Genomic DNA, 27,820 nt, shown 5'->3' with positions numbered 1-27,820 from the left:
GAACATTAGACTCCGAACATTGAGGTGAATAATACCCAGGCCAGACCTTGATTTAAAATCTCCAGGTGTATCGCATAGCTTAACGCTATCATGGCCCGGATTAGGCTGAACATTTCCAGAGATTAGTAATAAAATAATAACAAGAAGTCTGGACTTAGCTGATTTGCAGCAGAAAGTACCAGATCTAGAATTTAATGATTTAAAAAAAGCTCTGAGTCTGCAGAGACAATAAACCAATCCTTCAAAATGGAGAGGCAGTGAAGGTGAAGTAGATTTTTAGCCTTGTAAACAAACAGAAATGAGTGACTTGGCCCCTGGGATTTAAGTTGGAACGTGGAAAAGTTTTCAAGACTTGAGACTACAATAGGGAACTGCATTCGGATGGACTCATTTTCTGACTGAAAATGGACAACCCCACTGTTAAGGGGGATCAGAAAGATAAACAAGGCTAGATAAAACTAAATTTTTAAAACACTACAGACAGCTTTGTGTAACAAAAGGTGAAATAGATATTACGATGAGTAGTTAACAGGAGACCGTTAAGTTGAGGTAGGCGATAGCCCGGTGGTGATGGAGACAGCTGAGGCTGAAACACACGACCGTTTAGTGTTGGAGACAGCTGAGGCTGCAGGCAGCGACAGCCCGGTGGCGGCGGAGGCAACCAAGGCCGCAGCAGACAACAAATCCAGCGATAAAAACAGCTGAGTCCCCCCGCTGCTCCAAAGAATGAGGCAAACTGTGAGTCAGTAGTGCAGAGATCCAGAGGCCCAAAAGTACCAGGAATCAAGCGAGTAATCTCCACAGCGGAACACCTTAATCCACTCAGTATTCTTTAGAAGTCCATATGTTGTAATTTTCAAGGTTCAAAAATTATATTTAAAAGAGATGCCATTTCCAAACAAGAAACAAACAATACAGGACAAACATAGTTTCTGCCATCTTGGATTAGGGGCAGAGACAAGAATGATGATACAGCTGTTTGTCATTGCAGTGAGAGTGGAGATGGGCTTTAAGAGTGAGCCATACACCAGTATGGAGAGAGTAACGAGACACAAGCTGAAAGACGCTGTGTTAATTTGTGTCTGCTGAAAAGCATGTTTTGAAGTGTGTCCTCCTGTGAGCATTGTTACACCATCTAAATCAACCTGACAAATTACACTAAACTAATGTAATATTTATTGGTTAGTCAAAAAGATTATTGCTGGTTACTATTTTTATTTTTTTATTCAACATACAACTGATCATTTGAACTAGTTCCAGATCTATTCTATTAATGAACTCACCTGTAATTATGATGCCAAATAACCAAAAGTACACTCATGTACATGTTCCACGTAAACTTGCAGATTCTCCTTTGAATCTCCATTGATTTTAAAGATACAATGAATCACAGACATTTCTCTTGAGAGGATGCATTGGCAAACAAACACACAACCAAAGTACAACTGAAAACATGACAGCAATCACAGAGGGAGAGGGAAGGGGAAATGCCTGACCTTTGGCTCAATTTATAATCACTGTTCTGTTTGTATCTTTCTTTTCCTATCTCACAAACATATTCCAATATACTTTATTGACATGAAATACAAATGTTCACATTACCAAAGCATGAATACTTATAAAATTCTCTCTCTCTCTTTCAATATTACTCTCTGTTTCTATCTCCCTCTATCACAGTCACAGCACTGCTGTGTGAAAAAAAAAAAGAAAACTGTGGCAAAGACAGAAGGTGAAATGGTGTGATTGTTGCGGGTTGGCTTGAGGAAGAGCTGAGAGAAACCTAGAGACAGGACCGCATTCAGCACACTGAATGAACAAGGAAGCCAAGGCTTAAGTGACTAGGGTAAAAAAACAAAACAGCATGGGGTGGAGTCAGATTCACACAATCTAAAGAGATGCAGAGCAGAATAGAATGAGAGAGGGCAGAGGACATGTGTGCGTAACAAGAGACTTGTGACCAAGGAAAAAAAGAGCTGTCTGATAAGAAGTCTGAGAAATGAGTTGGATATTTTGAAACTCTACTCAACAGTGACAGGAGAAATGAGTATTAGTGAAGGGAAGACACGTTACGTGTCAACTTTCAGGGTGCAGCTGTCAGGCTCCCAGTCCAAGGGGGCCAATGGACAAGGGACCCGACCTGTACACAAAACCACAATCACCACAGCTGTGAAGAAGAGTGAAGAGACATCTAAAGTAGGCAAGTCTGCAAGCTTCGTGCATCTACTCAAGTGATTTTGCTTACAAGTGTTTTTTTGTATCAGAATTTGCATATGTATGAGAGCCTACAAGTCTCCATGGGGGGTTGTTGGATGTTTTCTTGTAAAAACCTCTTTAGGTTGTGGTTAGTTGCATGATCTTTGGAGGAAGTATACTGTTTTAAAGACAAGCCGTCTCAGAAATTGTCATGGTTATTAACCAGTGTTTCATTAAGCAATCACCTGATCTTGACTGGCACTTTGTTTTTATTTTCTCTGTATTTGACTATAAGCTCAGATGACAGAGAAGGATCTTGTATTGCAAATTGCACACAATAATTGCCACTCATTTAGATGGAGGACATTCTGTCCATCCAAATGTGAGAATTCCCCTGGTTTTGTTTACTTTGTTTTGTCTGAATGGACTTGTTGAATGGGCAAGACACTGCAATGATTTTTGATAATCAGAATCTGTAATCTGTCCTGTAATTCGTAAATTGTTTCATGCCACTCCACACTGATTCAGGGTCGTTAGCTGAAAACTTGTTTTTCAGTTTCTCAGAGTATCTTTTTTAGCCACTCTGATTTTCTTATTTGGTGTGTTCCTGGCCTGGTTGTACTAGACTTTATCCCCAACTCTGTAAGCATCCTCTTTGGCCTGACAAAGCTGCCTGAGTTCTGCTGTAAACCATGGTTTGTTGCTGTTGAACATTAAATAAGTCCTTGTAGGAATGCATATATCCTCACACAAACTGATATATGATGTCACAGTATCTTTGAGCTTGTCCAGGTCAGTGGCTACAGCCTCAAAAACACTTCAATCAGTGTTCCAGCTCTGCTTAATTGGTCCACCTCTTTACAGTCTTTACTACAGGCTTAGTTTCTGTAGGTTGGAAGAAGATGAACCAGACAGTGATCAGAGATTCCCAAAGCTGCTCTAGGGACAGAGTGATATGCATCTTTTATTGTTGTGTAGCAACGATCCAGTATTTTACCATGTGCTGTTTGTATTTGGGCAGTTCACGTGTGAGGTTTGCTTTGTTAAAATCCCCAAGAATAATAATAACTGAGTCCAGATATTGTTGTTCCGTGTCTGTGATCTGATCAGCCAGCTGTTGCAGCGCAGCACTCGCGCATGCGCTTGGCGCAATATAAACGCTCACCAGAATAAACTAAGAAAACTCCTGCATCGCGTAGAAAGGCTTACAGTTAATAAAGAGTGCTTACAAATTAGGACAGCACATCTTCTTTAACGTTGTTACATCTGTACACCAACTTTTATTGATGTAAAACATGTTCCACCGCCTCTTGTTTTCACCGTTAAATCCATGATGCGATCCGCTCTGAACAGCAGAAAGCCAGGCAGATGTAACACACACTGTCTGGAATGGCTTCACTCAGCCAGGTTTCTGTGAAGCACAAGGCAGCAGAGGATGAAAAGTCCTTGTTTGTATGGGTGAGGAGATGTAGTTCGTCCATTTTGTTAGGAAGAGAGCAGAGATTCGCTAGATGAATGCTCGGCAGCGCTGTTCGAAAGCCTTGCCGACGGAGCTTGACCAGCGCGTCTCCCTCGCCTGCATCTCTTGAACAGCAAAGCTCTGCTTCTGACTAAAATGTCCAGCAAAGCGTCCGAATATTTAAAAAACTGGAAAAGATAGTCTGGTATATGCTGCCAATGTTCAGCAGTTCATCCATGGAAAAACTGACTGGAAAAGATTATTAAACACATGACAAACAAACAAAAATCAACAAAAGAATAGGAGCGCTCCACACCGAGGTGGCCATCCGCATGGTTTATAATAAATAAAAAAATAAAGAAGGACAATTATTTTGAGTTCTCTTGTCTTCTCCATCAATTACTCTACAGCTGTATAACAGTGTATGTGATTTAATGATAAGCGTGGTTTAAAAGTATGAAATCACTACTTCTGCACCCATCTGAGGGTTGTCCCCCCCTAAAATATCATTAAAATATGTGTATCGTAAATAATATAATGATTTATTCTTAAAATAATTGTTTAAGAAATAAAATAATACAAATGCAAACGGGGAAACAACAAAAAACCCCTTGGTGTCCTCTTCAAAAATTGCTCTTGAGAATTGTTGTTTATTGTCCCGCCCAACATTTTCATGACACTTTCGCCCATGCATGTAGCCTACTCGAAGTTGTGCAGTTTGTGCTAAACCTGATGACCCATGTTTATCCAAGCATGATTTGAGAATGTTTCAAAGAGCATCTTGTTTCACAAATAATGCTTTGATGAGTGATTTTAGTGCAGAATCTTACCTTCTTAATTTTAAATGTTTCAGAATTCTACAACTTTCGGAGTATTTCCAGGTTTAAATAAAATAAACATAATTTTTTATGTGGTCTGAGGCTAATGGACCCGCTGCAAATTACTGACAAGAAGAGAGGTCACAATTGGCAGGAAATTCCTTCCTCGCTAAATTAAACTTGTGTTTTGATGTTCATGTCCCGGGTTTGTGTGGGAAAGTGTGTGTTTGTTAGTAGTGCTCTCCTCTGAACTCTGTTTCAGTAATTACTTCAACACATCAGGTCCTTCCATATCAAATCAACCACTTGATAAACTACTAAAATAATTTCAGTTTATTCGAGTAACCTTCTCCCTTATTCATGTAGTGTGTTGCTATAACAACCAGTGAATAGTGGTTTGCATGAGCAAACAATTATTACATTTGCAAGGGCTACATTAGGCCAGGTCAGTGAGAAATAAATGTTAGGAAAGCAATGGGATTGGAATGACTTGTTCCCTTTATTGTAGATACACTTTTGGCTAAATTAAACTAAAATAATTCATGAAAATCTCAGGCAGAAATATAGATGAGGTATCATAATCAACTGTACATAAACATGCCCTGGAAACCCTAGCAATCATGACAAATAAAAAATTAATAAAAAAATAAAATGTATTCAGAGGTTAATTATATTAAGGCTCCACACAAGGCCTTGTATAAAGGTGAGTGGCAGCACTTTTAAAAAGAAACAGGTTAAGCACTGGTATTTGAGAAAAGATGAAGAGGATGTTGAGAGATGAGTAAGAGTTTAGCTGCTATTTACTGAAACACATCATGACAGTTGCATATTTTATAGATTAGCCTTGTTTCTTCCTGTGTGATTACACAACACAATGACAAGACACCAAATTCAGCTTGTTTTTTTTTTATGCACAGCAAATAGTTTCCTGTTATCTAGGCCTATGATTAACTTGTTTTTGTTAGGGACAAGCAGTAGCCCAGAAAAGTATTTGGAATTTGCACCACACTAGAAAAAATGCCTGAATGTTTTTGTATTAGAGCAAAATATTAAACCATGTGGCAATTATTTTAAAGAAATATAGAACACTTTTTATGGAAGACACTTCACACAAAGAAGTTTGTTTGGTTTCAAATGATAAAAAATAGATATATTGCTCAAAAGTAAGACAAAAAGTATTTATACATTTTCTGGGGTTTAAACTTTTGCCCATAGTTAATGTGATGAACTACACCTGTGGTTACTCTGCCTGTGAACTTGAGGGGAACTGACTTCACATAATTTAATTGCAATAATATCATGAATTTAATTCTGATACAATCTGTAGCATTTTTTTATTTTTTTTATTTGTTTTTAAAAAAAAAACAATTTATGGTCTTGGTTTCATATTTTGTATAAGTGCCCAAAAGTGTCAAAATACTTTTTGGGGCCTCTGTATATGCATAAGCACAGTAGCGATTGGGCACTCATCTACAGTAAATGTAACCTACTGTATATAGTAGCATGTTGACTAGGTCGATTTTAATACAGAAAACTAAATTCATTTCAAGCCTTAAGTGTTTTTTATTATCTGCTTCCTGTACTTGTACCTGCCAGTATCACGATTTGTGCACTCTCTGCACTGAACAAACTAATCCATTGGTTTTACTTAATTCAATTGTGGACATTGGTTCCACACAAATTAAATTAGTTTCTTTGTTAAAAATGAAAATGACGCAGAAGCAAATTGTGGCAGGGCGGAGGGCGGGGCCGGGTCATGATTATACACACCCGGTCCCCTATCAGGCTAATCAAGCCTCCGAGAGGGATAAAGGCCAACTGCGGAGGACTGTGCAGGAGAGAGAGATAGTTTACGGACATGCACGTTGTGTGTGTGTGTGTGTGTTTGTCTTTTATATAAGTTAAGAAATAAAATATTATTTATATTGAAAAGCCGGTTCTCGCCTCCACCTTTCCATTGACTTCTTTACACTGGTGCCGAAATCCGGGAAGGAGGAGGGATACGCTGTAGTAGAGTTCTCGCCACTACCGTCCATCCCAACAGAGCAGCCGTGGCCATCTGCCAGGGGACGAGGAGCCCGGCCACCTTGAAACAGACGACAGACGCGCGAGGGAGAAGGGGCTCGCTGCCAACCGCCTGGATCGGGAGAACCGCTGCCAGGGGCGGGGGAGACCCCTTCTGTTCCCAAGAATGCAGCGGGGCGTTCCGTCTGCCAGGGGCTGGAGGTCTGCCTCCGATCAGCCTGGAGGGGCGCGGCTGTTGTCCGTTAGAGGGTGGAGGAGTGGCGGAGGAACAAGCTACTGCGTATCGGAGAACCGGCGATTAAGTGTTTTTTTTTTATCTCTCTCTCCTCTCTCTCTCTCTCACTGCCGCTCCGCGTTGGCCTTTTCCCTCTCATTTAAATTTGTGAACCACTGACGCAGATGTTCCATTTCTTCAAAGTGATGTCGGTGCTACCAAACCCTGTTACCATGGAAATTGACCTGCCTTCTGATGGTGTTCCGTTGGGACAGGTGTGTCGCCACACCGAGACGTTTGATCTGTTCAGAAAACTCTATTGAACCTTGCAGCTTGTTGCTAACTAACAACTAACATATTTGCATATTATATATATATATATATATATATATATATATATATATATATATATATGTATTATGCGTAACAATTATTGTGCTGCTTAGAGTTTACAGATCCCCATTCAGTTGTTATACTGATGATACCTCAATATTTGCTTCATGAGAAAAACAATACACACTTATTTTTCAGTAGTAACGTATGCAACCACGACTTGACCATTAACGCCACACTTCTCCACAAGGGTAATCTCCAAACATGATAAAAGATCCTCGAAATCCGTAAATTCTAACAAGCAGAGGTGGGTAGAGTAGCCAAAAACTGTACTCAAGTAAAAGTACAATTACTTTAAAAAAAGAATTACTCAAGTAGAAGTAAAAGTGATAATATAAATAATTACTTAAGTAAGAGTAAGAAAGTATCCAATTAAAAGAGTACTCAAGTAGTGAGTAACCCGTTACTGTTAGGGTTACCTTGTCTTGTTTTACCGTTGCCCCTTTGGTTTCCATGTTTGTCCCTTTTGTTTTCCATAGGTTCACTTTTGTCCCTTGTTTAGCTCCACTGTCTCACTAGTCTATTGTTTAAAGAACTACACTTCCCAGTATCCACCTGTCATCATCACTGCCATTTTGTGTCTTTGTTCACACCTGTTTATTATTTGTAATCATCCTGTCCTTGTGTTTTTATATCCTGGTTTTTGGTTCAGTCCTTGTCTTTCGTTGAATATTGTTAGCCCGGTGTGTGTTCCCAGCCTGTGTTTTCGGTGTTGTGTTTATTTTCCCCATTGAGGGTTTTCCTTTGTGTTTTTGTGTTTGTAATAATAAAGTAAGCTGCACTTAGATCCACTCTCCTCGTCTGCCTTTGCTGTCTGCATTCGTAACAGTTACTTTCACAAATGACATAACGGCTATTAACTAGCTATATTCCACTACAAAATATACATTGAACATGTATTACAGAATTAAGTCGTCATATTAAGATTAAGTATTAATTCTTCGTCGAGGGTACATTTGATGTACACTCGACGATGGTTAATTGCCCATAGTCCACTGTGGTGAAGTATGAGCTGGAGTTTACTGCTTTCTTTATTTTTTATTTCATGCTGAATGTATTAAATTACTTTTTGACAAATCATTACTTGATTAAAATAGCATAATAACATATAGACAGGTAAAACATATAGATACCTTTTTAAATGTACTCAATTATATTTATACAGAATTTATAATAATTTTGCTAATAACTGCTTGAATAAAAGCTGAATCATTTTTTATTTACTAAATAATTCACTGAAGTGATGTTATTTTAACTCCAGAGACTGCACACAGTAGAAATTATAATTCTGTGGATGATTTAAATATGATTAGAGCCAGATGTTACCTCAGAGTGCTGCCATAAGTTGGAGCTTCAATTTTAATATTGAAATTTCTGCTTGTCTTGGTGTTAAATGAAGGCATTGCATGACAGACCTACTCTTTTTTTTTTTTTTTTTTTCACTGCAGAGTGAAGAAAGTGTTTCACTTTGAAGAGCTTGATGCTACAGCATTGATGGACTCGGCTTGAGTGACAGTTTGTGACAGAGCACGCAGCTGTGTGAACTTCCGCTGTCACAAAAGTCCCATTCAATAATCTCTCAATAAATTGCACATTAATTAAAATGAAACACAGTAATGTAACGACAGGAATGGCACCCATTGTAACAAAACATTTTTCATTAGAAATTTACTAGAGAGAGAGTAAAAATTACCCACTACTCTAAAAGTAATTTTTCCCCAGAAAGCCACTCAAGTAAATGAAGAGTAACAGAGTAAATGTAGTGTGTTACTACCCACCTCTGCATTCAAATCTCCTACTCGGCTTATCATTTGGCTTAGAATTACATTAAAATAACATTTGATTTTATAATGTACTCTCCCAATCCAATCCACTATGGCAGTATCATGGTACAGAGATGTTACAATATGGTAAAACCTTGGTGTTTTTATAATATATCATGGTATTTATATGGTTTGCTACTCCAAGGGACATGTCCAATAAACATAGTATTGGCTTGGTAATTTTTGGTACTTTAAAGTGCTTTCATGTTTTATGTAGTATTTTGAAGAAAATATCTTTACCTGCAGTAGACAATCGCTCACAAGCTGCACACGCATTCGCACATGAACTTCTTCATTACTGGCAAATTACTGAATGCAGTTGCAGCTTTTGTTTCAAAGAATTGTAAGTAATTATCCACTTAATTTAGCATTGTTTTTGTTCTCTGTCTTCTGAAGCATAATTTTACTGTTTTACAAATTCATTGAGTAGAACCAACTCAAAAGAGTGACTTTTTCATGCATCAGGCTTCACTCCGATTCATGAACCATGCGCTTGTGAGTCTATGGCCATCTTTACAATGGCATACTATCCATAATACTATCACTGTTTTTGTTAAACATAGACATAACAGAAGCAGTGAGTAGTATGGTGGTGAGGCATTCAGTACATGGTCTATATGTTCCATGGAGGGTGCCACAACACATTATCAGATGCATTTTGTTAGACACAGATTGGACACATGCTGAAATTGGCTTGGTAAATCAGTGCCCCTGAAGCGATGGTGAACCTATGTCACCTAATGGCTTGACCGGCCCTGCCCACAATTGGATTAATTTAACATAGATGTATTTTACAACATAAAATTAATTAGAGACCAATGCTAAATAATTTTGTTACATTAGCTCATTTTAAATAACTAATTTAGTAAGCAGTAAAAATCTGTGATTAATCCATTTGAACATTTCATAGCAATGTTATCATTTCACTTTTTGTTGAAAGTGTTGAATATCACTTGGACTTTATGCAATCAAATCATGTTCTAATCTCAAACATAAATGTATTAAGTTGATTTCAAGTGTGCTTGTTTAGTATTTTCAATAGGGCTGCTTTCCCTTTTTTTCCTCAGTGTAATGTCACTTTTGTAAGAAAGTGTATGCCAAGTATGTACATGTAATCCAAATGTAATTAAACATGAGACTTATCCCATCTGCATTGCTTTCTCGCCCTTTCTTTTTGATTATCTTAACCCTTCATCAGTAGTTTATAAACTTATAACCCAGAATTAAATAAGGTGGATGTTGTTGTGATGCATAGGGCATGCAGGCAAGCTAGGCAGTTGAAACTGAGCACAGAGGTGCTAGTGAATTGCCTTGTGTTATATATATGTAACAAAACTAATGCATATTCTACCTGTCTCCTTTTCTCTTTCTTTATTCAGTCATAGTCTTCTCATTCTCATATTAATTTTCTGCTGCTTTCAGCACAGTGCATAACACCATTTCCTCTGGCATCTTTCCTCTGTCAAGCTAGTGAGCAATAAACACAGCCATATAAGGGGCCTGGATCCACCCCTTTTCACAGAGCCCCTCCAGGACTGTATGGTGGATGAAGGAAATGACATCATATTGCAGGGCTTTATCACAGGAAGCCAGCCAATCAGTGTTTCCTGGCTTCATAATGGTGAGTCAGGGGCAGATGGACTTTCAGTCAATTACATTGTAATCAAAATTATTTCTAGTAGTCTACTTGTGTTGCTGAGTCAGATTTTCCCTGCTGCAAGACCTATACACATTTCCATGCTGGTCCAAGCTGGTTTATATATACTGGTTAGATTTTGGTTGCTGGTGGACCAGTAGGACCATGTTGTATTCCAATAAAAGAAAATGCGTGAACTTTCTGATGAAGCTGGTTGACCAAGATAGGCTTGCTGGTTAAGTTGCCTGGCGAGGATGCAGTACTACATACTACCATAAAAATATAAGCTGGTGACCAGCAATGCAATCCTTTGTATGTTCACTTTGTACATGAATGATGTACCATCCTTAAATACCTCTCTCAATTTTATAATGTCACCTTTTCCCTCCCTTTTGTCTCCTTTTATCCCATGTTTTCCACACCCCTGGTTCAGGTGAGGAAGTGCTATTTGGAAAATCCTCGTTAGTGGGAGGAGAAGTAATGCTGGTAGTTAGCGAGTGTCTCCCAAAGGATGCTGGTTTTTACACCTGTGTAGCTGAAAACACTGCTGGAAAAACATCCAGCAGTGCAGCGGTGTGTGTGAGAGGTAATGCAATAACTCTTATAGACAAACACACACATTCAGCATCGTGACAACATGTAAGAAAAAAGGTCCAAGCTTAGTCTGCAAGTTTTGTTGATAGGTTGGCTTAGATTGCAATGGGGGGCAGTAAATGGTTAGTTCACCAAAAAATGAAAATTCTCTCATTATTTACTCACCCTCATCCCATCCCAGATGTGTAAGAGTTTCTTCTTCTGCAGAACACAAACAAAGATTTTTAGAAGATTATTTCAACTCTGTAGGTCCATACAATGCAAGAGAGTGGTGATCAGGCCTTTGAAACTCCAAAAAAGGAGATAAGGTCAGCATATAAATCATCCATATTCTCCAGTGGTTTAATCCATGTCTTCTGAAGCTATCCAGTTGGGCTATCCATAAACTCATGAACATGACTCTAAAATGTAGAGGTGTGGATGTGACATAACACAGCCAAACTCTGTTTAGCATGCAGCTGTGGGTGTTGAATGTACTTAACTATAGTCTGGGGACTAAACCTCCCATTGGGGACATTGGAAAATCAATTAATAAATAAAGGTGGTAAATAAAGGTAACACTAAATAGTAATAATAACTATATTTAGCTTAGTATTAAACAGTATAAGTCTATGATATGTCCACATTTAGAAACATTTGTGTGTGCATATTTTTGTTGCCAGGACTATCAATGTTAATTTTTCTGTTTAACATTATACTTGTTTGTCTCTATTTACATACCCTTTGCTCCCTCATTCTAACATGTAAACCCAATATAATCTCTCTCTGTCAAAATGGCCTTTGAAGACTATGAAACAATTATTGGGGTCCATACTAATACCACAAGCACACCTCACAACTCTCATCCTCTTAATTATGCTCATACACACACTCCTAACATGGTAAATGGGGCCTTAAACTCAACTCTGAACATTCCAGACGACATCAGTGTTTTCAGAGGTTCACTGTCACCTCTGACATCCCAGACAGGAAGTCCTGTAACAAGTTCCCCAAAACAAAAGAAAGGTATGTCACAAACAATGGCCCACCCTCATAATCAATAGAAGGAAATATAAGTTAATACTTGAGACATTTAATCTAGGATGATTGTTCTTCTGAAGCTTCTATTGTTTATAATTCTACTTTTTGGCAGGGAAAGAATTAACCCAAGCATTTTTTATTTCCTGACTGCTTAGCACGCTAATAGTTATATCATATATTCAGTACCTTCTCTCATTTATCTATTGCCTGTTTTTCTTAGACACACACACATTCCTGTATGCTTGACTCCACCCCTGTATGATAAGCAAAGCTTATGTTATCTGTTGCATGCTCTTTAACACAAATGCACCCACACACATATACCTGATTCTTCACATTCTTTATGCACTTCTGTGCTGTCTCTATCTCTTACAGAAGTGCTTGTCAAAAGAAGGATCAGCTCAGGTACAGGTAATACCATCATTATGTCTCTTTTTCACTTTCAGTCCTTTTAAACTTTTTGCTCCTTGACTAAAAATACTGCATTTAGATTCTCTCCAGAAACTCTGTTAGAAAATGCCGCTCCGACTGGAAGCTGTGTTTTGGTATATGATTTCCAACTGGTTAAGCTTTGACAGGGAAAGTTATATTCTTTCCTTCCTCATTTCTTCTTCTTAAGGGACATCAGAACTCTAGTATCCCACATCTTCTTTCCTTAATATTGTAATTACACCATTTCTTTTAAGTGCATGCCTTTTGTCTCAAATTGCATAATAAGTGTAACCACTTTGACCTGCTTCAAAGTCATTTGGCTTTGACGGGTAGTCTGTGTTTCACTCCACTGATCTTTACTTCAAGATTGGCTAGCTCCTTCGGGGCTGTTAGTGTTGTAAATACAAGGAACCGGTCTGTTTGTATCGTAGCTTTTGATATTTGTCTTAGTCTTTACACCTTTCAAATACTGGAACCAATTAGAGTCAAAGTAATACATCCACATACTGAACAAAGAGAGCCATGAAAATAGGAATTTGAGTTCCTTTTTTTTTTTCATAGGAGGGTAAGATTTTCAGTGAAAACACTGACCCTAAAAAGTTTTTGGACACTCCAGTCACACTTTAAAATGTATGAATGTTATTGCGTAATAAAATATCAAACCAAGAACCATTTATTTTTAAAAAACAAATTTGGAACTTGTCTACTTCACCTGTGGTAACTCTGTTTGGACACTTGTGTGAACATGAGGGGAATTGACTTCATATATCCACCAAAATAACCAATAAGCTAACCTTGTGAACAGTTGGTTAAATAAAAATGGTGAAGTTAGTTCTAAGAAATTCTTTAGCATCATTTGTTTGCAGATTTTGACCCGTCCCTCCTTTTCTTTTTTTCTTTTTGTTATTGATTTTCTCCCTTTTTCTTCCCAATTTGGCATGTGGAGGCCCACGCGTGTGGAGGCCAACGCTATTCTCCGCGGCATATATCCACAATTATAGCGACCACAAGGAGGTAACCCCATGTAACTCTACCCTCCCTAGCAACCGGGCCAATTTGGTTGCTTAGGAGATCTGGCTGAAGTCACTCAGCACACCCTGGATTCAAACTTGTGACTCCAGGGGTGGTAATCAGCATCAGTACTCGCTGAGCTACCCACGTCCCCCTGCCCCTCCTTTTGTAAAAAAAAGACCAAAAATCGAGATTACAATGAGACACTTACAATGGAAGTGAATGGGGCCACTTTTTGGAGGGTTCAAAGGCAGAAATGTGAAGCATATCATTTTATAAAAGCACTTACCTAAATTCTTCTGTTAAAACTTGTGTATTATTTGAGCTTTACAGTTGTTTAAATGATCGTTTTTACAGTCGTTTTGGGGTTTACAGCATTCAGTCATCATGGCAACGAAGTTGTCAAATTGAATATAACTTCACACAGAAAAGGTCAATAAGTGAATTGATCACACTAAAATCATGTTAACACATATATTGTTAACATCTTGTGGCTATACTTTTGAAACAGTGAGTATTTTAACATTTACTGATTGGCCCCCACTCCCTTCCATTCTAAGTACCTCACTGTAACCAAGATTTTTGCTAAGAATAGGATGATGTTCTTATACATTGAAATACATTTTTGTAGTAATCAACATTATGCCACAAGTACTGTCGTAACTTGTATTGTAACTTGTATTGTACCTACAACATTCCTTTCAGTGTCTTTGTTTTCTTTTTGGGGCCATTGTTTGTCACTACAACATATGCTTTCAATGTAGAGGCAAGAGGCGGGGTTTTCCAGCATTTTCTTTGATACTTCTGTTTGTAGCTGTGGGCTGGGCACTAATGCACCATTTGAATGATGGATGTTTGTTTGTGGTCTTTTTATCTTTCATGTAAAACACACTGCTATCTGTAATCATTCTCTATGTTTGGTCTGTAATATGAGTGGTATTTCCAAAGAACATGAGGCCATCATGTTTTTATCAGGCTCAGTCAAATCATATAAGTGTGCTGATTTGAATAATGGCAGTTTCAGTCCAGTTTCTCAAGTATCTGTTTAATTGCCATCAGCTCAAGCTGTATGATAGGGTTGTGTTTGTTTTGTACATTTACACCGTAATACAGCTAAAGAAATATATCCAACTATTAACTTCTTATTTTCTTTTTGAGTCATCAAACTTTTTATTTATTTAGGCATTTCTCTGGGAAACCGAGTCAGTAATAACGGTTGTTTTCTCTTTTTGAAGAAACAAACACCACCTTCCATCTGAGTACAGACACTTACACTCCCCATTTTTCCTGGACAATATAATGGTCATGTATAATGTACTATCTGAACACACAAAAAATATTTGAAAAGCATTGTGCACAGGATAAATGACCCATTAAACATGTCTTTTAGAACACATTATAATATTTGTCAAGATATGTAAATCAACTTGTATTGCTCAGAGGCTGGTCTTTTACAGCCCGCTCAGAAGATTTAATGGCGATCTAATGTTTGTTTCATTTAAGGATCAGCTGTGTCACTGATGTTTCTCCAAAAATTAGAGAATAATAAGGGGAAATAAAAATAGACACAAATGAGGCAATTCTTTAATATACAGTAAGAGTACAGAGATTTAAAATTAAGATTATTATCTAAAATTATAAATTATTTGTTTTTTAAAGGATTTGATGAGAAATATCTGAGGTCATATTGAAATCTCTTACTTTTGATTGCAGACTTTGGTATCTTGCCAGATCTGAGCACAGTTTGTGACACTGTTGAGATCTCATTTGAAAATGTAAGAATTTCAAAGACATATGTATGATTACTAGACTCTTTTTTTTCTGAAGAGAACAATCTGAGACTTCTGAGGAGGCTATGAGAACAATCAGACTCTCCCTTTGGTCTCCATTTAGACTGGGATAATGAAGAGGTCTCATATGTGATTTTTTTCCCCCATCTTTACAGCTCCGCCTCTGCAGTTTGTAGCTCCATTAGATCGGGTGGAGGTCCGTGTTGGAGAGACGGCCTATTTGACCTGTGCGTTCCAAGGCAGCTCTCCAGTAGTGTCTTGCTGGATCCGCAGCAAAGAGGAGGTATAAAAGCACTCACACAAACAACTTCTGTTGCTGTACGTTTCTAGAGTGAAATGGTTGCTGGTTTTTGCTGGACAGTGATGGGTTGTGCTTGTCTTGCTGGTGGACAAAACTCAGCCATGCTGTTCACCAGCTGGCGAAGCTCATTTACTGAGGAAATCTTTGCTGGTTAAGCTAGTTAAATGGACAGTTAATTTAATGGATGTATGTTTTATCATCATTTACTCAACCTCATATTTTTCATCCAAACTTGTATGACTTTCTTTCTTCTGTGGAAAGAAATCAAAACAAAGGACAGAATGTTAGCCTCAGTCACCCTTCAATTTTAACATTTCATATTGTATGGAAAAAAATTTGCAATGAAGTGAAAGGTAACTGAGGATAATATTCTACCAAACATCTCCTTTTGTGTTCCACAGAAGAAAGTCATAAGGGTTTGGAATAACATTGAAGAGTAATGTCACTGTCTGTCTTTCTGAAGGTAGTGGAAGGCTCCAGGTTTCATATAGACAGCTGTGATCAGAGCAGTTCCCTGGTGATCTCTGAAGCTTTACCTGAGGACTCTGGACGTTATACTATATTTGTACGAGATCGCAAAAGTTCCACCCAGCACACAGTGACCCTATGTGTCATTGGTACGTTCCAACAACCCTCACATTGAGAATACAACTGCTATTCTCTGTGCATTTGCGTGATGTGTGTGTGTTTGTGTGTGTTTAATCCAGACCGGCCCCAGCCGCCTGCCTCCTGTCCTGTGGCGTGTGTTCTCTCTCCTCACTCTCTGGTGTTGTCCTGGTCTGGTCCTTGTTATGATGGAGGAAGTGCTGTAACAGGATACGTTGTCGAGGTTCAGTCACAAAGCCCTGGTAAGACTAACCACTGGAGAGAGCTTACCACCCAGTGCAAGAGCACCTCACTCAGGGTGAATTCAGGGCTTCAGCCTCAGGAAGAGTACTGCTTCCGAGTCAGAGCTTATAACCTTGTGGGGGCCAGTGAACCGAGTCAAGAGTCCCAGCCAATCAGGATGGACATCCCAGGTGAGGTGGACCTATGCTTTAAAATGAGTGAGGCCAAATATGATGAGAACGAAAAAGTTTCTACTTTGTTGAAAAGGAGTTACAAAGCTGTTTTTTGAAGCTTGATGAGACAATTTAGCCAGTTTAGCAGTTTAAATGTACACTACATTGCCTAAAGTATGCAGACACCACCTTCTAATTAAAAGGGTCATGAAATTATTATTTTTTTATAGTTTAATTATCTTCGCTGAGGTCCAATGATAATGTTAGTAATGTTTTTTTTTGCAATAAAACGAAGTCATAAGTCATAATTTAGTAATAGATGATAATTTTGCACCTTGACCTCTGTCTGAAACGCTTGTTTTGTCCTAAAGGCCTCCTTAAAACTTCCATGTAAATACCCACTGTTAGGATTTGCTAATCTCATGCAGCCCCTCGAATAGAGCCATTTTTTAAACTCATTCGGAAGAAAAGCACCAAAACATTATAAAACTAAATGTCTGGGTTTACACATAATGCACATCCAATACATTGCAGTTGAATATATTAAACTGTTCATCTCATGCACAACTGTCAACACTCATACCTTGTCTACACCGGACACGAGAGTCGCAACAAATTCAATAGAACCCATTATAGTCAATGATGCTGCTGTCTACCATGGAAGTGTCCGTGGCGGTGCGGCATATTGTGTCGAGTTACATTGTGGCGACGGTAAATAGGTGTCCCGTTCCATTTTGCACTGCAAGTACTGCCGCTACTACTGCCAACAACCCAAATAAATGGTTAAGAAAGCTTGTGTTGATGCGCCCGGTGTAGAGAGCCCAAAGCCGTTGCATTGCGTTAATGGATGCAGGACATATGAAATGAAATGGTTTACTCATGGGTTTTGCTGTTTTTTGGGGGGGTCCAAGTGTTTTTAACTGCCCATCCTTCAAAAACAGTTCCTTTGCAATGCTTGAATCGTATTATGACTGGTTTAATATGATTTAAACATACAAAATATGCAGAAGACTCATCCACATCCATTTTCCAGTCTCACTCCATCGTGTTTTCATACACCAACAACTAAAAATAGCGCAGATCTGTGAAATAACGCATCCATGACGAACAAGAGGCAGCAACTGAATGAAAGAGAACTGCTTCTCCCTTACAGAGTTGTAACTTTACAAAGCGTCTTTTAAGAGTGGCACAAGATATGTATCAAGTAGTTAAAGATATCTGTCTAGTGAATGAATATATTAAAAAATTATCAGAAATAGTTATGTTTGGAATAGTTAGCCATGCAAGGCCTGCTCTCTTGACTTGATATGCGCACCAGTGTGCGATGACGCATGTTGTGGGATGTGTAAATGCAAATGAGCAATGTTTCGTGACATCAACAACAGACAGATTTCAAAATGTGATGTTTCAGAAGGGTGGCAACTATAAATGCTCTTTTTAAGATGGAGAGGAAGATTTGAGGTATGAAATTTACAGTTTGTTTTTATAGTAAAATTACCTCTTATATGTCTACATATCAAGTAAAATTTGATTCTCCATTTCATGACCCCTTTAATAGGGTTGGCTAGGTACTTTATATTCATTAAAGACTAATCTTAAAGGGTTAGTTAACCCAAATTTTTCTGAACCCATGTGACTTTTTTTCCATGAAACCCAAAAGGAGAATTTTAAAGATAGCAGACCATGCTATTTTTTTCTGTAAATGAAAGTCAATTAAATGTTCAACAAGCACCTATGTACAGTAAGTGTGCTTTTTGGGTTTCCACATACTTTTGACCATATAGAGTATTTTTTGTGTTGGTTCAGTAGTTTTGTTTGACAGTAGTATGCCGCACACCATTTGCTTTTAGTTGTAAACCCAGCTTTTCCCACAAATTAGGGGCAGAAAGCTCAGTAACCAGTTTATAAACAGGAAGAAAATTTAATTACATGAAGCATGCAATCTGTGAGAATGAGGGTTTGTCCATAGTGAATGCGAGTGTGATGGATTCTGTGATGTTCTCTTTTAAAAGGACAGCCCAACGAAGAGACACCAGTGGAATATGTGAATGTTACCATCAACACTGAGCATAAAGTTACTGACCATTATATTGTCCAGGAAAAACTGGGAGTGTAAGTATCTGTACTCAGATGGAAGGTGTACATGTTCCTGCATGCATGCTTGCTTCAAAAAGAGAAAACAACCCCTATAACTCACTCTGATTCCCAGAAAAATGACTTGATAAATAATAGTTTTTACACAAAGATATTCTAAGTAATAAGAAAATAAGTAGTTAATCGTTGGTAAATCTTCTGTGGAAATTACATAATCCCTGTTTTTTAAATGTTTTAAGCACACTTAATCCTCAAAACTGAATAGATGAAAAGCCAGGACATTGAGAAATAATAATCACTTAATTTAGGTCAGATTCCTAAATTTCATATTACTTCCAATTACTTCTGCATTACAAGCATGTTGTAATGGTCCCATTTTGAATATCTCAACAGAGGGAAGTTTGGGCAGGTGTTTCGGATGACCCACAAGGAGACAGGTTGTGTATGCGCTGGAAAGTTCTATAAGGGACGGCGAGCAAAGGAGAGAGAGGCGGCGAGGAAAGAAATAGAGCTGATGAATTTTTTGCACCATTCTAAACTGGTGCAGTGTCTCGCCGCATATGAAAACAAACTTGAGATGGTCATGGTGATGGAGTAGTAAGTATCCTGATTGTGAATGTTTTGAAGCAGGTAGCGAGTGATTGGTTGGTAAATGTGCTTAATACAGATGTACAATATTACAGTTGGATTTTAGTGGCATGTAAAGAAACAAAACAAAGATAAATAATGTAAAGTCAAAGTTTCCTGAATGAAGTCGTAGCATTACAAGATAATGTATGAGTAACATTACAAGAAGTTATAATGTTCAGTACATGTCACTAAAACTGCATTGTACAACATACACACTTAGTGTATAATGATATTTTTATTTGAACGTGTTTTAAAGACACCATTGAAATGTTGATACTAGGTCGATCTAGTTGAATTAGTAATGGTAAACAGATTTGTAAGAGTTAACAAATTTGGCTAACTGTCCGTAAAGCAGAGGCTTGAGCATGAGGCTCGACTTGAGCTCTAAATTCCCCTCCCGAATGGCTAAATTCAAGTTAGCTTGAAGATTAAAAATTATGGTGGAGTTGGGTTGGTGGAGGAATATTGAAGAATTGTGAAGGAAGTGAGGTAAGCAGCCACTTATATGTGCTTGTGTTGTGATAAACGACAAAATTGACAAGCTCCTCCCGAACCTGTGTTAAGAACTCCATTATACTCCAATTTCTTTCCTATGACATATTTCTTTTTGAAACAGGAAGCTGGGGTGGGACATAGTTAAAAATAAATTCTAAATAGCCAATTGCCTTCAGTTTATGGGTAACACTTTACCATAAGGTTCCATTTGTTAACATTAGTTAACAACATTATGTAACATGAACTAACAATGATCAATACATTTTTTATATATAATTTATTGATTTTAGTTAAAGCTGCACTACGTAACTTTGTGCTCTTTAGCGACATCTGTGGTTGAAATTTAAAATGACAAGCAATTTGCAGAAGACTATATTACGTATGTCATGTTTCGACACTACCGCCCTGGCGGATGAATCTCACGATTCAAGGTTACCTGGACATTGCCGGTGTGATCATGACTGGAAGATATTCTGATCCAGAGTTATAACATGCTATATTCATGTTGATATAATTATGTTATACAATTAAACATTTAAAAATGAAACATTACTTGCTTTGATGAATATAAACAACACTCTTATTTACATATTTTAAATACATTAATTGTACACTTTTCTGATACTAGGCCTACACTGAAAGCACTTTTACATAGAGAACAGTGGATTCTCCTGAATCACCACCAGTTACAAGTATATTTATTATGATTATTTAAGTGTTATATCGAATATTAATGTTTGTATTGTGTTGTATTATCAGGTGAAACTTGTGATACTGATTCGAGTTCAGTGTAAGATTTAGTTATTTTTACATTATTAATCTTATCAACGAAATCAATGATGAAAACGTTTGTTGATTAAATGTTTTTTGATTTCGTCAACGATAACGAAGAGGATGTGAAAAAGGCAAATCATGAAGATAATTAAATTATTTTAATAAAGCATAGTGTTGAAGAAAATATGACGATAAAAATTATACTGCAAGATATTAACAGTGCAAATAAAAGGGGTAAATACCTCATTCAAACGCATACTAATTATGCATGAGGTTCATCAGTATATTCACAACAATTATGGAACAACTTACATCTGCACAACTAAACAAATGAACGTGAACTTGAATTAAATGATGCGCTAGTTAGAACAATCGTAATTTGCATTGCATATGTAACGGAAGCCAGCTTGTAGGTAGTTGAGCAATGTGTAAAACCTCCCTTGGCCTCAAGAGGCGCTCTAGCTACTGACACTAAAGGTTGTAGCCCTCCTTGTTAGCGCGCCCATCTCCCACATAGGAGACACCAGCTTGAATCCCACTTTGAGCCGGTAGAGCAGAACCGGTTACACATATCTTGCGTTGTGAATACACTGTTTCCATAAGAAACAAACTACATGCAATGTATGGAATGATATTCCGCGTGAGTGCAAATGCAAACGAAAATGCAAACGGTAATGCGCGATTTGCAATTGCGTTTGGATTATGTCACATTTTATGCGTCCACAAATTGAAAACGCAATTGCAAATACAATTTGCAATTCCTTTTGAATAATGTCCAGAATATCAATCCATAGCAATGTGTCCTTTCATGGAAACTTAAGTCTCTGAAGCATGAAGAATTCAGAGTACAGAAGGCTAACTTCTAAAAAATAACTACTACTTCAGTCTGTTCATTATTATTTCAGGAGCTCAGGTTTTTCACAACATGGACAGTATATATATAGATATATAGATAGATATATTATTTCATCCTATTATTTATTTATACTGTATGTGTGATACATGTTTACATTAGAAAATGTTTATGCATTTTTTTCTAAATATTTTAATATTTTATTAAAGTTTGGTCTGTTACAGTTTTACAAGTTTTTGACCATTTTGCACGTCATCATCGAGTAAAAGATATTATTTCCATTAACTAAAATTTTTATATCATTTTTCTAAAACTGACTAAAATAAATGAATATAACATGACGAAATTTTGACTATACATTGTTTTGATTGTTTATGCACTTAATCATTAAAGGCAATTTGTTGATTTTTAAACAAAATATCTTACATAGTGCAGCTTTAATGTTCATTTTAACATACACATTTTTCAAATGAAAAGATGGATTAGCTAACATTAGTAAATGCACTATGAATTAACATAAACTAACAATGAACAATTGTATTTTTATTAACTAACATGAACAAAGATGAATAAATGTTGTAAAAAATATTTAGTAAATGGTTTGTTCGTGTTAGCTTAACTAATGTTAACGAATGTAACCTTATTGTAAAGTGTTACCAGTTTATGTCACAGCCTGGCAAAACAATAATTTGCTATTTTCTATTGCTAGATGATATTAGGGGAAGGGGACTATGTCATTCTAGATAATGTTGTATTGAACAAAAATGTATTTATGCCACTGCGTACAAGATGAGTTATAAGTATTTCTGGTCCACTTTCAATGAAGAGAAAGACTGTAAATTTGAAATGATTAAACCTGAAGTTTATTTGTCAACTTCTAAGAGTTTTCTAGCATTTAGACATCCTCAAAGTTAATAGCCACAAAAGTCCAGTTATTATTTCATGGAGTCTAAAAGCAAAGGTAGTATTATTGATATGCGACAGATCACTTAATTTGCTAGTTTTGTTCTGAGAATAATATACAGAAATTAAGAGATGCCGGCAGATTTCATGCATTTACTTCTGCAACAATGACAATATTTTGGTCATTACATTGTTTTGGTACTTGACACAGTGTTATTGTATTATGTCTATGTATGTGTAGTGTTGCTGGTGGTGAGCTGTTTGAGCGGATTGTAGATGATAGTTTTGAACACACCGAGGCTTCCAGTGTGGGCTACATGTGTCAGATTCTGGAGGGCATTCATTACATGCACCAGCAGAACATCATCCACCTGGACCTCAAACCTGAGAACATTGTCTGTGTGGACAGAACCGGCATTCAAATCAAAATCATTGACTTTGGATTTGCTAGCAAGCTGGGTAAGAATACTCCACACTGTTAATTTCAAGTGGTTTGGGTGAAGTCATAGAGTGTCCAGTAAAACTGAAGGGATGTTTTGTGTTTATACAATATCAATAACAATATGTAACCAAACAATTACCCTAGTATTGCAATGGGTTTTTTGGATATGGTACCATGATACTTGTTTTTTTACATGTACCATGGTATTCTTATAGTGCACTCACACTATGGTCCCAATAAAGTTCTCGACATGGTCTTCTGCTGTTGTAGCCAATCCGCCGCCTCAAGGTTCAACATCTCGTGCATTTTGAGATGCTATTCTGCTTACTACAGTTGTACAGATTGGTTATCTGAGTTATCGTAGCCTCTGTCAGCTCAAACTAGTCTGGCTGTTCTCCGTTAGCCTCTCTCATCAACATGGCATTTCCATCCACAGAACTGCTGCTCAATGGATGTTTTTTGGAACCATTCTGAGTAAACTCTAGAGACCGATGTGCGTGAAAATCCCAGGAGATCAGCAGATACAGAACTACTCAAACAAGCCCATTTATCAGCAACAATCATGTCACGGTCTTAATAACTAAGGTCATATTTTTTACCCCATTCTGATGGTTGATGTGAGCATTAACTGAAGCTCCTGACCCATATCTGCATGATTGTATGCATTGCACTGCTGCCACATGATTGGCTGGTTAGATAATCGCATGAAAAAGTAGGTGTACAGGTGTTCGTAATAAAGTGCTCAGTGAGTGTATATTGGAAAACCATCTACATTAAATACCATGATATATGAATTTGAAAATTATTCAGTACAGTGGATTACAATCTGATACCATCAGTGTACCATGGTACCGCCACAATGCTTTTTGTTAGTACAGAATCATGAAGTAAAATATATATGTTTGTGTGTGTGTGTGTGTGTGTGTGTGTGTGTGTGTGTGTGTGTGTGTGTGTGTGTGTGTGTTTGCTTGATATGTACCTAAGACCCCTCAACGCCTCTGAAGGTGATGCATGGCACTCCAGAATTTGTTGCTCCAGAAGTCATCAACTTTGAGGCTGTCACTTTGGCCACTGACATGTGGAGCATTGGAGTCATCTGCTACATTCTGTGAGTAACAACACTAACGCTGCATTTTGCCTCATGTTGTATGTTGTTCACTGTGTAATGCCGAGGACAGTTCTTGGCTGCCCCCTAGTGGTGAATCATGCACTGGCGTTTGTTCCCATATAGGCTGAGCGGTGAATCTCCATTCCAAGGTGAAAGTGACTCAGAGACTCTGGCTCTTGTAACAGCAGCGCAGTGGGAGTTTGATGAAGAGAGCTTTGAGGAGATCACTGACTTAGCAAAGGATTTCATTAGCTCTCTTCTCAGCAAAGATGTCAGGTTCAACAATATCCATCTCTTTCCTTACCTCACAAATACATTTAGTTTATAAACATAATGAACATGAGTCCACAGACATTCATACTCAGTTTAGTTGTCTGTTTATTGTGTGTTGGTAACAGATGTAGGATGTCATGTAAAGATGCATTGGCTCATGCCTGGCTGGCATTTGTGAGAGTAGACAACACCAGCAGCACCAGCAAAAACCTCTCCAAAGACAAGATGAAGAAATTCCTGACAAGGCAAAAATGGAAGGTAATCTAGTATTAGAGCAGCGTTGAATAACAATGCATACAAGACTATAACTGTAAATTAGTAAATGCAAGATGAGCCATCAATATTTTTTATACATTCTCCTGGAAGAGTAAGAATTTGAAATGTGTATATATCTGGTATAAGTTATTTATGGCAGATGAAGTTGTCCTCGAAGCTAACAGACATGGAGTAAAAGCCACAAAACCCACATTTTAATTTAATGGAATCTGTCCCAAAACATAGTGAGCTGCCTTGCTGGTTCTTGCCTTCATAGACAGCTGCCAGTTTGCAGGCTTTCTGCCACCACTTACTGCGCATGGATCAGGGGCCCTAAGCAACTTGCTTAGGACTGGCACTGCTCATAATTGAGCAATTTGGAACACTTCATAGGCAGCAACTTTGTGTGCTCTGCACATAGTGCATGGGAGACTTGACTTCCAATTGATTTTAATGCACATGATGCGAGAGGAATGGCTTGATTCTCCAAAGCCCTAGATACATGTGAGCCTGTCAATTATACTCCATAACTTTGCGTGCATACACAGGCAATTGGTGCATGCGTGCTATGACTGCTACGAGACACCAGACTTTCTCTTCAGGAGTTTAGACCCATTAAGGTGTCTTTATATTCCTTCAGACTCAAGTTATACAAATGGAGGTATCTCCAGACCCCCTCACACATGACTTGCACATCCACTGTTGTTTTTACCTTCATCTCCTGATGTTTTATCTTCTAGCTCTTCTTCGTGACAGCAATGACTAAAATGTGAGTTTTGCCACCTTGTGGACCCACTAATTAGTGCATATAAATCCAGGTGCGTGGGCATACAAAGACTCACGGTAAGAAAAGTCGGGCTGCACGCGTTCAGTAATCAAGCACTTTGGGCTGAATGAGCAAAAATATGTATAACACACACTCATTTTTGGGTAGGGTATTTTAAAGCTAAAGTGTTTAATTTCTGTGCCACTAGTGCCACTGAATGGAATTGCTAAAAAACATTGTTGTCAAACAGCCTTCTAAATAGATCCCTGTCTGCTGGTGATCAAACAAACAGCTAGTCCCTCCCCCAACTCACAGCATTAATATCCACATTTTTGTTTGCTGTTTACACAGTCTTGTGCTGTCACAGGGACCAGTGAGATATCTCAGGACATTCAATTCAGTGCTATCTTAAAAAGGAAATGTTTTGCTCATCATTATTTTAAAAAAAATGGCTTACAGCACCTTTAAGTATTAAATGGATTAGAAGTATATTTGTAAACATAATTTTTCTTGCTTCATCTGCCATGCTTCCCGGAGAAGGATACATACTGTATGATTTTCCTCAGAATTTGGCCAAAATGAGGTATCTTAGGAGGCAGCATATTTAAGGTACCTACCTTCTGGAATAGCCTTCATGTCGAGAGCTATGATGCCTTAAAATGCTGCCTCCAGAGGCATTTCACTAGGTTTCAGAACAGACCCTTAAGAAAGTTATTCTTACTCTCCCAGCTCTGTCTTTCAGAAAACAGGCAAAGCTTTGCTAGCTCTGAAGAGGATGGCAATGTTGTCTAAACCAGAGGGTGCTGCGTGCCTGAGCTCTGTTGATGGTAAGAAAGAAAACAAACATGAAAGAAATTTGTTTTAGTCTAAGTGCTTAAAATTCTTATTTTATAGAAATATTTTAATATACCATTATATAGAACAACCATTAGAACACCTGTTGACAACTGTGTCAGCTTTACGCTTGTCACATTTCTAATTGAATATTCAAAACTTTTGAATATACAAACGTCTTTTGTGTATTGTAATATATATTTGCAGTCTTCAGTACACTTCGTTTAAGACAGTCTTCTGGCTCTTGTGTATTGTAGAGACCGAGCAGGCACTGAATTCGTTGGAGCTGAAACTGCAGTGTAAACCGGAATTCAGTAAGACTCCGTCTGACCTGACTGTCCTACAGGGCTCCAGAGCCAAACTCTCCTGTCTCATTACAGGTTAGGACATACTGATGGAGATCATTTACCTTCTTAATATCAGCCTCATATAATTTGTAACTGATATTTCCCAGCTAAACTGTGTAAAATTGTGCCGCCATCAGAATGAGACATTAATCAGGGCTTGGAACAAAATGCCACCGAAGTGACAGAAATATTCCTCATATTTAATATGCGGGGACACAAAATGCAATGATTTCCTCCTGTTATTTAACATTTTATATGAATTCTATTCTAGGCCTATCCAGTCATGTAATATTATTTATTTAGTATTTGAAAAAGAAAATGCCTTCATTTAAAATATACCCCTGAAATTGAATTCAAAGGGTAAAATAGTTCCCTTTAGTAAAATAAGTTCTATCGGGAAGACACGCAGGCTTGAGTGAAGTTTGAGATGCCATTTACTTGATAGATGTAAAACGGGAGGTGATGTCTCTCTCTTTGGCGTAGGCCCCGTCCGGCAGTCCGAGGTAGTTGTACCCGGAACCGTCATGTCCTGCCGGAGATAGGAGGCAGGGGCGAGGAGCCTACCCCCCTGCAGGACAGGGGTCAACTGGTGGTGGTGGGGTGGTGGAGGTTGCAGTGTTAGCACACCGAAACAGCAATGTGATAGATTGTGAGCAGACTTATAAAGCATTGGCTTACGTGCGATTGGCTAGGAGTTACCCAGCTAATGATGTGATGATGTGCACCTGCTGGTCTTCCCGCTAGAACTACGCTCCACTTCCATTTACTTTCTTACACTGGTTTCCAGTGTTTTTTTTTTTGTGTGTGTTTTTTTTTTGTTCTCTTTCATAAAATGACATGTTCTAAAAAGACATGTGTTTTATGTGTTCCCATTGCCTTCTTTCCTTCTCTGTTATCATTTGTACAGTCCATAGAAACATACCCTCTCTCACTTTGCAACACTTCTGAACTGCAGTCTTTGTCTTGCAGGTTACCCTGACCCGGAGATGGTGTGGTTAAAGGAGGGTGAGCTGTTGGAGTTGCAGGAGGGTTGTGTGACGGTGGATTATGAGGAGAATGGCAGCTGTACTCTCACTCTAGATAATGTCTCTCAGCACCAGAATGGCCTGTATTCCTGCAGAGCCACCAATGTACATGGGGAGGCGCTGTGCTCTGCTACCCTTACAGTAGAAGAGAAAGACGGTTTATAAGTTCATAATTGCACACATACTATTACAGATTTACTATGCATTACTACACACACAAAACAGATAGATTCACACACCAAATAAATGAAAGTATATTGATGCAATATACATGCTGATATAATTTTGGATTCAGTGTTAAAACTGTAATA

At 38.0% G+C, this 27,820-nt stretch overlaps 1 protein-coding gene across 4 annotated transcripts; it reads left to right on the top strand.

Annotated features, from left to right (window-relative positions):
* The first annotated feature begins 1,909 nt into the window (after nucleotides 1-1,909).
* LOC127652548 (myosin light chain kinase, smooth muscle-like) lies at nucleotides 1,910-27,820 on the top strand. Of its 4 annotated transcripts, none has more exons than XM_052138734.1 (17): nucleotides 1,910-2,193; nucleotides 10,393-10,546; nucleotides 10,995-11,147; nucleotides 12,074-12,160; nucleotides 12,551-12,580; nucleotides 15,564-15,691; nucleotides 16,173-16,326; nucleotides 16,417-16,728; nucleotides 18,723-18,822; nucleotides 19,198-19,401; nucleotides 22,701-22,918; nucleotides 23,886-24,009; nucleotides 24,133-24,285; nucleotides 24,408-24,540; nucleotides 26,046-26,130; nucleotides 26,395-26,517; nucleotides 27,454-27,820. In XM_052138734.1, the coding sequence occupies exons 1-17, from the start codon at nucleotides 2,041-2,043 to the stop codon at nucleotides 27,672-27,674; spliced, it is 2,532 nt and encodes an 843-aa protein (XP_051994694.1). In that variant the 5' UTR covers nucleotides 1,910-2,040; the 3' UTR covers nucleotides 27,675-27,820. The 4 variants fall into 4 exon arrangements, with proteins under 4 accessions (XP_051994694.1, XP_051994693.1, XP_051994695.1 ...); XM_052138733.1 differs by having other exon boundaries at nucleotides 12,551-12,586; XM_052138735.1 differs by lacking the exon at nucleotides 12,074-12,160 and having other exon boundaries at nucleotides 12,551-12,586; nucleotides 27,454-27,819.

Source organism: Xyrauchen texanus, chromosome 12 (assembly GCF_025860055.1).
Source record: "Xyrauchen texanus isolate HMW12.3.18 chromosome 12, RBS_HiC_50CHRs, whole genome shotgun sequence".
NCBI lineage: Eukaryota > Metazoa > Chordata > Actinopteri > Cypriniformes > Catostomidae > Xyrauchen > Xyrauchen texanus.
Note: the sequence above shows the minus strand (reverse complement) of the source record. Positions and strands in the feature narration are given on the sequence as shown.